Source organism: Chiloscyllium plagiosum, chromosome 7 (genome assembly GCF_004010195.1).
Source record: "Chiloscyllium plagiosum isolate BGI_BamShark_2017 chromosome 7, ASM401019v2, whole genome shotgun sequence".
Classification (NCBI taxonomy): Eukaryota; Metazoa; Chordata; class Chondrichthyes; order Orectolobiformes; family Hemiscylliidae; genus Chiloscyllium; species Chiloscyllium plagiosum.
Window position 1 is genome coordinate 47,327,978 of NC_057716.1, and position 15,351 is coordinate 47,343,328.

General features: G+C 39.2%; 1 protein-coding gene across 6 annotated transcripts in view; it reads left to right on the top strand.

The window, feature by feature from the left end:
* Positions 1–15,351, top strand: part of dnah9l (dynein, axonemal, heavy polypeptide 9 like) — a 427,363-nt gene that overhangs the window by 109,483 nt on the left and 302,529 nt on the right. For all 6 annotated transcript variants that reach the window (XR_006312134.1, XM_043693606.1, XM_043693607.1 and 3 more), the window contains exon 29: positions 1,546–1,672. Coding sequence is in view for 5 of the 6 variants with exons in the window: in XM_043693606.1 (XP_043549541.1) it covers positions 1,546–1,672 (127 nt within the window). In the remaining variant the exon portion in view is untranslated. The remainder of the gene's footprint in view (positions 1–1,545; positions 1,673–15,351) is intronic.

The window sequence follows — 15,351 nt, forward strand, 5'->3', positions numbered from 1 at the left end:
TTTTCTGAACCCTTTCAAGTTTCACAACATCTTTCCGATAGGAAGGAGACCAGAATTGCACGCAATATTCCAACAGTGGCCTAACCATTGTCCTGTACAAGCCACAACATGACCTCCCAACTCCTGTACTCTATACTCTGACCAATAAAGGAAAGCATACCAAATGCCTTCTTCATTATCCTATCTACTTGCGACTCCACTTTCAAAGAGCTATGAATCTGGACTCCAAGGTCTCTTTGTTCACCAACACTCCCTAAGACCTTACCATTAAGTGTATAAGTCCTGCGAAGATTTGCTTTCCCAAAATGCAGCACCTCGCATTTATCTGAAATTACTTTCTCCCTAACTCTACTAATTAAATTATTATTCCTTATTCTGATGTTATCTTATCTCACACAGTACTCTGTGAAGCTTGGTATTCATCACTAATAAAATCTCTTGGTTCTGACACCACTGTCATGTTAATTTAACACTCTCTAATTGCGCTAGCAAAACACCCTGTGAGGAATTTACAGCGTTCTTATACAAGAATTGCAGTCTTTACAGAATCCACTTTCCCCAAAATTGGTGCCAGTGCCCATGAACTAGAATTCTCTTCTCCAACACCAGCTTCCGAGACATTTAATCATCTCTCTTATCTGATCTTCCCTCTGCCAATTAGCATATGGCTCATATAATAATGCAGAGATTATGACCTTTGAGTTCTTCTACTTAACAGAATTAGTGATACTTGACACTTGACTAGAACTTACAAAAATAATAATAAATATGGAGCTAAAGACCCTGTACTTGAATGCATGCTACACTCAAAACAAAGCAGATGAACTGAAATCACAAATATAAATAAATAAGGATGATCTGGTAGCCTGAATCTTTAAGGGTATAGGACATTTAGAAATGACAGGAAACTTGGAAAAGCTGGGGGTGTGGCTCTCTTTATTAATGATGGTATTGGAATAATAGATAGGGATAACTTAAATTCAGGGAACCAAGGAGTCGAGACAGTTTGGGTAGAGACATGAAATGATGAAGGCAGGAAGTCGCTACTGGAAGTGGGATACAAACCCGCAAGCAGTAACCATATAATACGGTGGTGTATACAGGAAGGAATAATGATATCTTGTCAGAAAGGCATGGTGATAATGTAAGATTGTAATGTACATATTCATATGGCTCTATGGAAGACCTATGATTCTACACCACATGTACAGGAGACAGTTAAGAATGATGACCTGCTCAAGTAAGATTTTAACCTTCAGCTTAATATTTGCTGAGATCACGATCAAGGAATTGGCTGTGGGCAGAACTTAAATCCACTAATTTAAATATGGCATCAGGGATTAGATTATTTGAGAGAAGTTTTTTTTTGGTTTTTTTTGTTTAGAGCAATGAAATTGTTTAATTCGTGTTTAGTAATTTAATCTATTTTTAAAGGTAGTGAAACCAAATCTTGCCTGTTACAATTACCTACTGAAATGAATCCAAAATATATGGTCAAAGTGCTTATTGTGATTTTCAAAATGTATGTTTTCAATATTTTTATAGGCTGACTCATTGTGAGAAAGCTTTAGCTGAATATCTTGAGACTAAGCGACTCTCGTTTTCAAGATTTTACTTTGTTTCTGCAATGGATTTATTGGAAATTATTTCCAAAGGAGGTCAACCAAAACAGGTAAACATTCCAGAGTGCAGTCACTGCAAATTTGGAGAATTAATGATTGTGCAAAATGAGTCACTGGAAACTAAAAACTGGCTAGCTAAATACACTTGGTGGTTTTGAATCCCTACTGAATTTCTTCCAGTGTTTCACTGGATTGCACAGAATCAAAGATTCTTGGTTTTAAGGATTTCATTGTTTGAGGGAGAGATTAATGAATTTGCTGGATTGTGTTGTAGGCTATCTGATAAATTGGATGATAAATTCATTGAATGAAAAGTTATGTAATAATTCTATTATCTCAGTAATGAGAATTATATAACATTTATGGGATTTGACTAAGTCAGTCAGACATCATTTAATAAAGTAAAGTGAATCTCTTTCAATTTTTAATACATAATTTATGATGTTTGCTGGGTTAATCCAGCTAAGGAACAAATTTCCTAATAAATTGATTGGCAGGTATAATTTAATTCAGTGGAAGCACTCAGCATGTCAGTCGGCAGTTGTGAAGAGAGCAGTTAACAGAATGGTTTTGGAGCCAATCCTCTGATAAACAAGTCACACTTGAAACACACTTGTGTGTTCTTTACACAGATGCTGACCGACCTGCTGTATGTTTGGAGCATCATCTGATTTTGTTGTGGATTTTCACTGACTTCAATGTTTGTTTCCATAAAATAAATTAATGAGTTTTATGGATTCCAGTCATGGAAAATTTAATGAATTTGATGATTGCATTGATTTACCAAGAGATTATTTAATGGCACTCATTCAGATGCAGAAAATGTAATGAATTCATTGGATTTGATTCGCTCAGCCAGACCTTACTTTAAGAATTTGCTGGATTCCTCTCATGGAAGCACAGATAATTTAATGAATTTGCTGAATTAGAGTGAAGTATGATGAAACTATTTAATGACATCCAGGCAATAACAGGGAATATGGATAATAATGGTGAATTTTTGAAAATGATGCTAGTCCAAATAGGAGTCCTAACTGAATAATTGATGAATTGGGTAGCTAGTTGTTGGAGAGAGGACAGCAATACATTGGAACTAAGTAAACCATAGCTGGAAGGAGAGTATAATAACCCATAATGAAGCTAAATAGTGGATTTTGGGGGCTTACTGAAATGGAACTCAGACTAAGACCAGAACAGTGTGGTGCAGTGATGGAAGTCTGTTACAAATAAAATTACACTAATTTGCAATGAAAATATATTGGCAGAAGTCTGTTAAAAAATATGACAACAGTCAAAAAATGTCTTAGAGACAGGAAATCTAAGGGAATGCAAGATTTTATTTTCAATAACTGGGTTGAAACCTCCATAAAGTTTCAGTAAAGTATAAGAATATATAAAACATTACTTATATTTAAAACTGAGTTCTCCTTTATGTTTTTAATGTCTTTAATGCTTCAAGAACCTAGAACTAATTCCAATACAGCCAGCCTTTAAGACCATCCTTCCCAGATGCTCCGAATAGCCTTATAAGGTTCTCTGAGCATGCAATAAATACATTTAAAAATAATTATAGGGATATAATCAACTACAATAGATCAAAAATATATATTTCATTTTTTAGTAACTAGTCTATTGGTGTAAACTTCTTTAAATCAGATCAAAAGAAAATTGACCAAAAGAAAATTCTGTTTGCTTTGTAATTTTACTTTGGAACAAATTTTTCACTTTCTGACTATGAATAATGAGCTTAGCTGTTGAATGATTTTCTGGCTGCACCTTCAGTTTTTTGTCATCTGACCTATTGTCTCCTTACATGCCTTGATCTGATACTTGATTATATAATGCTCCTGTGAAGCACCTCACGATATTTTATTTCAGCAAAAACACTACTTATACATTGTTGATTACATTAAAGCTACTGAATAAATTAAAAAAGTTTGGTGCTGAACACAAGTTAGGGCAGTAATTATTTACTTTTCTAGTACCTTTTAACTGGATTAGTATCAAAACTGTCATTGCTTACCATGTAACATTGGTTATTCTTTTCCAAGGTCTGTTTACACTATGTTAGATTTAGAAAAGTGGCTTATAGGTGTCTGTGTACAGGGAATTAAGTACTATTGCAGAGATAGTTGCTCGCTAAGACAAGATGTAGTGGTGGTTAGTGGGTGCATTGAAAGCATAGCCTAAGTGCAAGGTAGTGCATTGTTCATGATGCAAGTGATTTGACTGTTGTACATTACACTAAGTCACCATTTACAAGTCAAGCTTCAAACAGATAAACTATACAGAAGCTGCAGAAATCTTTCCCAAAGATAATCTTCATAGACTTTATATATATATATATGAGTAATGTGCAATTAGAAATGGGTTGAAGGTAACGGACATTGAGCAAGAAAATGGACTTGAGGCTGAAATGAGATCAACCATGATCAAACAAAATGGCAGAGCAGGCTTGAGGGGCTGAATTCCCTATTCCAACTCCTAGTTTTTATGTTCTTATACCACTGTTGAGTACAACATCAATATTTCTGTCTTTTCTCCCATCCTCATTTCTGAAGATTGGGTGATGGATTTCCATTTGATTTATCCATGCTTAATGGTAAACTATTGCTGTAGTATGCAATGATAGCATAGTCTAAGTGCAAGGTAGTGCTTCTGCAGGATGGTTGACCAAAAGACTTCCACCTCCCTTGTCATCTGCCATCTGGTACTTTGGAAAGATGTTCAGTTTTATAACCTTTTATAAGTTAAATGTTTGACCATGCTTCAAACACGCATTCTACGACTACAAGGTATGGCTCTCATGAGACCTCCCTTGACATTTAAATATATCAAATATTTTCTGTATCTTTTCCACATTTAACTTCATGTTCAAAGATATATTTCCTTCACTTGGAAATTAACTAGTGGCCATTCTTCAGCACTGAGAGAAAAGGCTTTCATGGGAGAGTTGCTGTGCTTGGAAACAGTGCCAGAATAAAGTCATCAGCAAGAATATTTGTGAATCCATTTTTATGAGTGACAAATGTAGACAAAGAGTTGTATATACAGGTAGGACAATGGTGTGAACAATGATGTGGTCAGAGATGGTGAGAAAATATTTAGGGTAGGAACATTACTAGCAGAGAAACAACCAGGGAAAACAGCAGGCTAACAGTGATGGCCAAAATGGCTGAGTGGAAAAGCAGTGGTGGCTGAGAACAGGTTAGTAGTGAGCAGGTGATGGTGAAAGCAGCAAGAGACTTGAGGAAATGATGGTTAATAGTGATGGCCCAGTCACATTGAAGAGGAGGATTAAGAAAAGATAATTAATTGCACAGGGAGGTGGTACAATTATGTGGTTCACCTCAAAGAGGGGTTATGTTTCTTGAACTCTAGTGCTGTAGGCTTATGCAGCTTTACAAAGTGGAATGTCTGGCTACAGGCACTTTATATTACAGAAAGACAATATCCTATTCTAGTTGAACATATGTAAAATTTAATACATTGTATATTTCATCATCTTTGTCTGCAAGTCGTTCTTGCCTCCAATCCAATCTTTAATTATAAACTTTCTTCTATTTAGCCATCTGTGTCATGGGCGAGGTGGCATTTATTGCTCACACCCTAATGTTCTTTTCAAGGTGGTCATGAACTGCTTCCTTGAACCATTGCAATTCATGTAGTGTAGGTAAGCAAGTTTAGGAATTTAGCAACAGTGAAAGGATAGCAGTATAGTTCCAAGTCAGGGTGGCGTATGACCTGGAGGGCAGTTTGCAGATGATGATCCCATGTATCTGCTCCACTTCGAGGGGGTAAAAGTTGCAGGCTTGTAGGTGATGTCTAAGAAGCCATAGTGAGTTAATGCAGTGAATCTTGTACATGCAGATGGTAGACATAGCCACCACTGTCAGTGGTGGAAAGAGTGAATGTTAAAGGTTATACTTAGGTGACAATCAAATGAGCTGCTTTATTCTTGATGATATTGAGCTTCTTGAATGCCATCAAGGTCCTGACTTGTGCCTTGGTGGTGGACCGTTACTGAGAACTCATTAGGTGAGTTACTCATCTTAGAATCCTCAGCCTCTGGTCTGCTTTCATAATCATGGTATTTAAATGAATTGCCCAGTTTAGTCTCTCATTAATGGTAGCCCCCAAGATGTCAACAGTGGGAATTCAATAATGTTAATGCGGTTATAGAGTCATAGAGATGTACAGTTGGAAACAGACCCTTCGGTCCAACTCTTCCATGCCAACCAGATATCCTAAACTAAACTAGTCACATTTGCTGGCACTTACCCCATATCCCTCTAAACCTTTCTTATTTGTATACCCATCCAGATGCCTTTTTAGTGCTGTAATTGTACCAGCCTCCACCACTTGCTCTGGCAGCGCATTCCATACACGCGTCACCCTCTGTGTGGAAAACGTTGCCCCTTAGGTCCCTTTTAAATCTTTCCCCACTCAACCTAAACCTGTGCCCTTTAGTTCTGGACTCCCCCACCCCAGGGAAAACACCTTGTCTATTTATCCTATCATGCCCTTCATGATTTTATAAACCTCTATACATTCAGCCTCTGATGCTTCAGGGCATACAGCCCCAGCCTGTCCCTATAGCTCAAATCCTCCAACCCTGGCAACATGCTTGTAAATCTTTTCTGAACCCTATCAAGTTTCACAATGTCCTTACGATAGGGCGGAGAACAGAATTGCAGACAGTACTCCAAACGTGGCCTAACCAATGTCCTGTACAGCCGCAGCATGACTTCTCAACTCCTGTACTCAATGCTCTGATCAATAAAGGAAAGAATATCAAACACCTTCTTCACTCTCCTAACTACCTGTGACTCCACTTTCAAGGAACTATGAACCTGCACTCGAGGTCTCTCTGTTCAGCAACACTCCCCAGGACCTTACCATTAAGTGTATAGGTCATGCTCTGCTTTGCTTTTCCAAAATGCAGCACCTTGCATTTATCTGAATTAAACTCCATCTGTCACTCCTCAACCCTTTGGCCCACCTGGTCAAGATCCTGTTGTACTCTGAAGTAACCTTCTTCACTGTCAACTACACCTCCAATTTTGGTGTCATCTGCAAACTTACTAACTATACCTCCTATGTTCACATCCAAATCATTTATATAAATGGGAAAAAGTAGTGGACCAGCACCAATCCTTGTGGCACTCCACTGGTCACAGGCCTCCAGTCTGAAAAGCAACCTTCCACCACCACCCTCTGTTTTCTACCTTCAAGCCAGTTCTGTATACATATGGCTGGTTCTCCCTGTATTCCATGCGATCTAACCTTGCTAACCTGTCTAACCTTGTTGAGCGCCTTACTGAAGTCCAGATAGATCACGTCCACTGCTCTGTCCTCATCAGTTCTCTTTGTTACTTCTTTAAAAAACTCGATCAAGTTTGTGAGATATGATTTTCCATGCACAAAGCCATGCTAACTATCCCTAATCCTTCCTTGCCTTTCCAGATACATGTACATCCTAACCATCAGGATACGGTCCAACAACTTGCCCACCACTGATGTCAGGCTCACTGGTCTATAGTTCCCTGGCTTGTCCTTACCACCTTTCTTAAACAGTGGCACCATGTTAGCCAACCTCCGGTCTTCCAGCACCTTATCTGTGACTATCGATGATACGAATAACTCAGCAAAGGATCCAGCAATCACTTCCTTAGCCTCCCACACAGTTCTTGGGTGCACCTGATCAGGTTTTGGGGATTTATCCACTTTTATACATTTCAAGACATCCAGCACTTTCTCCTCTGTAATATGGACATTTTTCAAGATGTCACTGTTTATTTCCCTACATTCTATATCTTCCATGTCCTCCTTCACAGTAAACACTGATGCAAAATGCTCATTTAGTATGTCCCTCATCTCCAGCAGCTCCACACATAGGCTGCCTTGCTGGTCTTTGAGGGGTCCTGTTCTCTCCCTAGTTACCCTTTTGTCTTTAATGAATTAATTAAATCCCTTTGAATTTTTGTTAACTGTATTTGCCAAAGTTTGAATGTGAAGGAATGATGGTTTGATTCTGTCTTGTCATTGGCTGGCATTTGTGTAGTGTAGATGTTACTTGGCATTTATTAGCCCAAATCTGAATGCTGTCCAGATTTTTTGGAAACAGACTGCTTCACTGGAGGAGTAAATTGAGATGAACATTTCTAATCAATTGCAAATATCCCACATCTGACCTTATGATAGATGAGAGATCAGCGATGATGGAACTGACACAATGACTGGGCTTAAGGCACCACTGCAGGCATTCTTCAGAGTAATGTCCTGTGGCTGAGATGATTGATCTCCAACAAGCACAGCCATTAGGTATGACTCCAATCTAGCCGAGCGCTTTTCCGTTGACTACAGTTTTTGTGAAGCTCTTGATGCCGCAATCAGTGAAAAGCTGTCTTGATTTCCATGGCAATCACTCTCACTTTCCCAGTTGAATTAAGCTCTTCTGTCCATGTTTGGACAAAGACTTCAATGAGATCAGAGCTGAGTAAGCCTGAAAGAACCCAAGTTGAACATCAATGAACAGATCATTGTTGAATAATGCAGGTTGATAGCACTGTCAAGGATACCACCCATCATTTGCTGATGATTAAAAGTAGACTGTTGGAACTTTAATTGGCTGGGTTGATTTTTCCACATTTTGTGGTCAGGACATACCTGAGCAATTTTTACATTGACTGTGGTAGCTGCCTATGGTGTAACTGTAATAGAACAGCTTGGATAGGGACATGACAGTTCTGGAACACAGGTCTTTAGTACTATTCCCAGAATGTTATCAGGGCCTCTAGCCTTTACATTATGCTTTGCATTCAAGTTTCTTGTTATTACATGGAGTGATGCTGGGGATCTCAGGAGGAGACTGAGATGGATTGTCCACTTGGCCTATCTGGCTGAAAGAAGGTTTTCAGGTTTTCCTGAAGAAGGGCCTGTGCCCGAAACGTCGAATCTCCTGTTCCCTGGATGCTGCCTGACCTGCTGTGCTGTTCCAGCAATAAAGTTTCAACTATCTGGCTGAAAATACTTGCAAATAGTTCAACTTTGTCTTTTGCATTGATTGGCACTCAAGTCATCTGCAGTGCACCTTTGCCCCATTTTCAGGTATGTTTTGTGCAACTGGACATGCCCTCATGGGCATTTCATTAACCAGAATTGATTTCCCAGCTTGTTGACAATGTTAGAGTGGGGGATATCGGCCATGCACCACAGTGGAATGACTCTTCAGTGTGAAGATGGGAATTTGACTCCACAAGAACTGTGCAGTTGTCATTCTTAAGTACACTGTCATGGACAGATGTATCTACAACAGGTAGAAAGATGAAGATGATGTCACCAAATTTTCCTCCTTTTTGGTTTCTTCACTACCTACCACAGATCCAGTCTCACAGTGATGTCCTTGAGGACTCGGCCAGTTTGACTAGTAGTGGTGCTACCAAGCCACTCCTGGGGAAGGACAATAAAGACCCAGAAAAAGAGTACTTTCTATGTTTGTGCTACCTTCAGTGGATCCTCCAAGTAATGTTCAATAGAGAGGAGTATGGGTTCATCAGTCAAGCTAGAGTGGAGCTGAGGATGTGGCAGCTGATAATCAGCAGATAATGGTTAGCACTGCTGTCTTACAGGGCCAGGGAATCAGGTTTAATTCTATTCATGGATGTCTTTCTGTGTGGAGTTTGTACATTCTCCCCGTGTCAGTGTGGGTTTCCTCTGGGTGCTCCGGTTTCCTCCCAAAGTCCAAAGATGTACAGGTTAGGTGGATTGGCCTTGCTAAAGAAAAATTGCCCTGTAGTGTCCAAGGATATGCAGGTTAAGTGGATTAGTCATGGTAAAAACCCTGGGGTTATGGGGATGGGGTGTGATATGTGTCTGGGTGTTGTTCGAGGGATTGATGCAGCCACGGTGGGCCAAATGGCCCCCCTTTGCACTATAGGGATTCTATTCTATGAACAGTTCCCTTGTGTGTTTTCACTAATGCCATTAGACCCTTGTAGAGTCTGGAATCAATGTTGAGGACTCTCTGGGCAACTCTTTTCCAAACATGTGCCATTGTGCCATGACCTCTGATACGCCTGTCCTGTCAGTAAAACAGGTCACACACAGGGGTGTTTGGGATGTGGTCATTATTATAGACTCACAACTTTAATATTGTTTCAGGCTATTACAAGCATATGAGTTTGCTCCACATGTCTGTCATTCAATAAGGTCATGCTGATCCAAATTCTATATTTCCAACTAACACCAATAATGTTAGATTCTTGTTAAGCAAGATAAGCATTCAATCTTTGCCTTAAAAATAATTAATAATCCAACCTCAACTGTATTCTGAAGCAGAGAATTTCAAAATCTCTCAACCCTCAGACAAAATAAATCACCTCATTTCTGTCCTAAGCGTGCAGCTCCTAATCTTAAACCAGGGCCCTTAGTTCTGGACACCCCACAAGAATAGACATCCTTTTCACTTCCACCTTGACAAGACCATTCAGGTTCATATAAATGTCAATGAATCACCCCTTGATTTTCTAAACTTTAATGAAAACCAACCCAACCTGTCCAGCTTTTTCTCCTACGACAATCTGCTTATACTAGGTATCAATGTGGTAAACCTGCTTTGAACCGCCTCCAATATATTTACATTCTTCCCTATAAGGAGGCTTAAATCGTAGACAGTATTCAAGACACAATTTTGCTGCGCCCTGTCTAACTCAGGCATAATATTCAATTCCTCTCACAGTAAAGGCTAGCATCCCATTAGCTTTCTTGACTGTGCCATATCTGCATTCTAACCTTTCATGACTCACACAATCTCTCTGCATCTCAGATTTCAACAATTGATTTCCATTCTGCATTCTTATTGTTCCTACCAAATCAAACAGCTTTACAGTTTTCACATTATTTTCCCAGTTTTATTCCAGCTGCCAAATTTTTACCCACTCACTTAATGTATCTACATTGATGTGCATCCTTCACATGTCATCTTCACAACATTTTGTTGCCTACCTTTGTGTCAACTGCATGTTTATCCACCAAGCATTCAATCTTCCTCATCTAATTCACTGATACAAATTGTATAAAATTGAGCACAGACCCCGAGGAATTCTACTTGTAGCATCTTGCCAATCTGAAACCAGTCTGTTTTCTGTCAACCAGACAAACCTATATACATTCTTCTATCTTCGTCGCTATTCCATCAGTTCCTGCTTTTATGTTGCTTAACTGTTCATGAAATAGCTCTCCCAATTTTGTGACAAGCCTCCAAACGTTATTAAGGAGGAATTTACAGGATAAACAGTGTATCGTTGTCACTTCTAATGCCTTGGTCAATGCTGATTGGTCTGTCAGATTTCATTTATTTTATCAGACTTTGTAGTGCTTTGATGTAGCTGAGTGGCTTACTTGGCCATTTCAGAGAGCATTTAAAAGTCAACAACATTGATTAACTCTTAAGAGAATGGGATAAATAACTGCACTAGTTGTGGAAGACTTCTGATGAGAATGTAGTCCTTTTATGTATGATGTGGAGATTTCTTCTTTTGGTTCATTGTCTTACTGGCATGTAATCAGTTAATAATTAATTAGTCTGCTTATCCTAGAGGTTGAAAAGAAACAATGTGAGTAGAATCCATAAATAAAAAATGAAAATGATGGGGGAGTCCCTGTATATCTGGCAGCATCTCTGGAGCGAGAAACTGAATTAACATTTTGAGTCCAATATTCAAGTCCACATAAACTTCAATAAAATCACTCCTTGCTTTTCTGAACTCTGGTGAAAACATGTCCAGACTGCTCAATCTTTCCTCATGAGACAATCTGCTTATTACGGACAATCTGCTTATGCTGCCAGACCTGCTGAGTTTCTCCAGCATTTTCTGTTTTTATTTCCGATCTACAGCATCCACGGTATTTTATTTGTTATTTGACCAGATTCCATACCATTCTTTGCCCCCCCCACACCACATTTATCAGCTGGTGCCTTTGACATAGGTTGCCTCTGTGTTTGTGATTGGTGACTTGCAGTGTGGAAAATAATGAACACAAATTTCAGGTAAGGCTATGGATTCAAGGCAAGATGTTCCAATGTGTAAGACATTTCACTTGATAGAGCACTTGTGTCAAACAGCAATTTAACCTTTCGAAGAAGCACAATCCTTCTCAATAAAAATATTAGGTTGACCCATCATAACTGAAATTTTTGACATAATATACTCAGGCTATATTTTGTCAGAGTAATAGTGAAATGCCATATAACATGTTAGGACATTTACTTAAATGGTGTGGACTTTGTTATGCTATTAGATTTTATTTTTTTTTTATTTTATTATTCACTTAGCGTTTACAAGGCATTAAACTGATATGCACAAAATACTTGATTGTCAATAAGGATGGATCCTGTGTAAAACATCAGATGAGCCAGCAATTGAAATTATTATATGCTTTCTAGTTTTGCACAGTGCTTTGATTTTTTGATTCCGTTATGACAGAAAACATTGAACATACTTGGCAACACCAAGCTGATCAATCAACATAGGGACAGCAAGTTTCCAAGTGCATTAGGAGTGAATTTTCATTTAATTAGCAGTGTGTGGCTCACTGGACCCAAAATTGATGGAAGAGTGGGGGACGTCTGTGGATAGCTTCTTTTGTTGCATGTCTTTTTCCCTTGCCTGGAGCAGGAAGAGACCTGTAATTTATCAGGAACCTGTGATGCTCGTAGATTAAGTTAGTTCATGGTTTATAATGAGCCTATTCTTACTAAGGCATATTTTAGTCCACTGCATGAAAAGGCAAAAGTTCTTGGATATGCTGAAGTGGCTGAAGTTGCACAAGTACACAGAGTCATTTACTGCATACAAGTATCTATCAAGGCAGCTTTTGATCAGCCTGGATTGTTCTTGAATTAGAAGGGATTCGACTCATGCAGTTTTTAGCTTATATGTAACAACTGGTAGGTTATATTTATATCTGTGTAAGATACCTTGAAAGCTGATTCATTGAAGTGACAGGTGAGTTGAGGATGAGGAATCGCGCCTTAATGCATCCTGTGGGCTCTTTGGAGAACACATGTTTTTGGCCCGCCAAGGTTTTGGTCTCTTTCAGATTCCACTTCTTTCTTGGCTCCTCAAACCCCAGTCTGCCCTCTCCTCTGGTCTCATGTCCACCTTCTCATCTCGTGAGACTCCAATACTGTAACCCAAATTCCATTTACTTCATACAATTGGTGGCCAATTAATTAATTGAATTGGCCAATTAGAGGGCATTTTTTGTATGTCACCAGGATTTTGTTGGGAAACTACAAGGGACATCAGGCCATTCTGAGTGTGGCTTTCCTTGCTGGACATTTAATGACCCACTGAGGGATGTGCCAGGCGATAAAAGTCATCCTGCAATAACATGCCATTACTGAAGGGCTTATCCCTCTGAACTATCCTTGGCCTACCCCTCTGATCTCAGCCCATTGACAAAATTCTGCACCTCAACATGAAGCTGGCACTTGGACAGTGATTATGATGATGGCTCTTAATTGGCTCCTGTTGGTAAAATTAGCTCTCTGGCACCACCATCTGTGCCAGCTCAGGTTCCACATTTAGTGCTGGCACCAGTTGAGGTAACATTCAGCTTGTGTGTGGTGGAACATGCAGAATAAATATCAGGATTAATGTATTGCTTTCCCTCCTCTTCAGCAGGTTTGAAGACATTAGGTGTCTGATTTTGATTTGATTTATGATTATCACGTGTACTGAGATATGGTGAAAAATATTGTTTTGCATGCTATCCAGATAAATCATACCTTATATAAGTACATCAAGTTAATGCAGAATATGGTGTTACAGCTACAGAGAGGGTGTGGTTTTTTTAGTTTTTTAGCCTAACAGATAGCTTGATCACTGCCAGCTTTCCTGTCTCTGCTCCTACTGTAGTTTTACCAGTAGTAGGGGCGTGATGTGTCAAATAACCTGTCCGTCGGGATTAAATGAGACTGTTAAATGGGCAACTCATTTGTGGCTATGGGGATCATTCCACTGCTCGGATTTGGTTGGTGACAGGAAAGGCACGGGGCATGTTCCCTGAATGACAGACTTCCTTCAAAAGGCTGGTGGTGGATTAGGCATCTATGCTTAACATATGGTGTCCTTTGGAGGTCGCTTCTCAAGGATGTCTTAATGCAACTTGATAATATGGTCAGATAGTCAACTTGATATTACGAAAGGCAAATAACTTTTTAACAAACTTATTAAATTTTTGAGAATATAACTAGTGGAGTATATAAAGAGGAGCCAGTATATGTGATGTTTGGGGATTTCTTAACGACGTTTGACATGATTCTATACAAAAAGGTTAATCTGCAAGGTAAGAGCTCATTGAGGGGTATTATATTAGCATAGACAGAAGATTGGCTATTTATCAGAATAGAGGTTAGGAGGACATCTACAAATTGGCAGGCTGAGACTAGTGGAATGCCTTCAGGATCAGTGCAGGGGCCTTAGCTATTTAGAAACTGTATTAATGACTTCTAAAATACAGTTGTGAAAAACAGAGTTTTGTGAGACTGAATTTTTGTCAAAGGGTTGGCTTTCACATGAGTAACAATTTGGAGAGGTTAAACTCTGCTCTTCTATCGCCTTCGTATCACAGAATTACCTGGTCAGAAACTGTTTTCACTAACCTTACACTTAAAAATAGTGCAAGAGCCACAAGTACATGTAGAGATAGAAGGAACTGAATAGTTCCTTTAGTGGCGTGCTATACTGTGATTCTATCAGGTAAGTTTGCGCCAGGGTGAGTTTAACTCCAGTGGTGAGCAGGTGGTTTAAAAAAAAGGTTACTTTTTGCCTAGAGTTGGAGGTTAGCCAATACATGAGGTATATGAAAAATGAATGAATTTCGCTTAAAATTTGGGGTTGACCTTTACTCAAGTATAATTTTCAATATCAATCTTCCAAACACCTATCCAGCTGGGATTTGCAATTTTATTTTCCCTGTGGAAAGGCATTAAACTCAAGTCTCTAGGATAAACATGGTGGCACTGCCAGCCATCATGTTTTTCCCCATCATGATCCTGACCCCATGCCAATTTGAAAGAGATCACAGCAAGGTCAAATCACTTCCAAGCTGGCAAGGGCAAGAGGCTCACTGAGATTAAGGCAACTGGTGGTGCTCAGCAGTATGCTGCATAGAGTGTGGCAAATAGATCAGTGTGCTGCACTTGTGGCTACACAAGTTGTGGCAATAACTGACACTGATCTCATACACAGTAAAGACTAAATATTCAACAAATCTGATACAAATTGATCAGAAAAGGTAGGGAAGAAAAGATAGAAGAAATATCAGTATTTATGAAGGAGATCATTACAGTGCTGGAGGGACGGATGTCATGGAGGCTAAGAACAGAAATCATTTGGCTCGAGCTAAGAAACAACAGTGCTACCAATGAATTCATGAGTGTGTTCTATAGGTCAACTATAGGGTTCATGGTGGGAGTGCTGGGTGCAACATTTCAAATGAGAGACACCTCCAGTCTTCACACCACAAATGGTAACCATGCTATAGAAAGCCATCTCCAATAGAATTAGCCCTTTACGATGATGGCTAGACAGCTGTGGCATGTTTTTAAGAAAACTTACATTTTATTTTCACTTGCTGTCTGTATCCTCACACTGACAGCTACTAACAGTGCATTCCAGGTACTTACCACTTTCTGTGCAAAAACAAAATTTCCTCACAG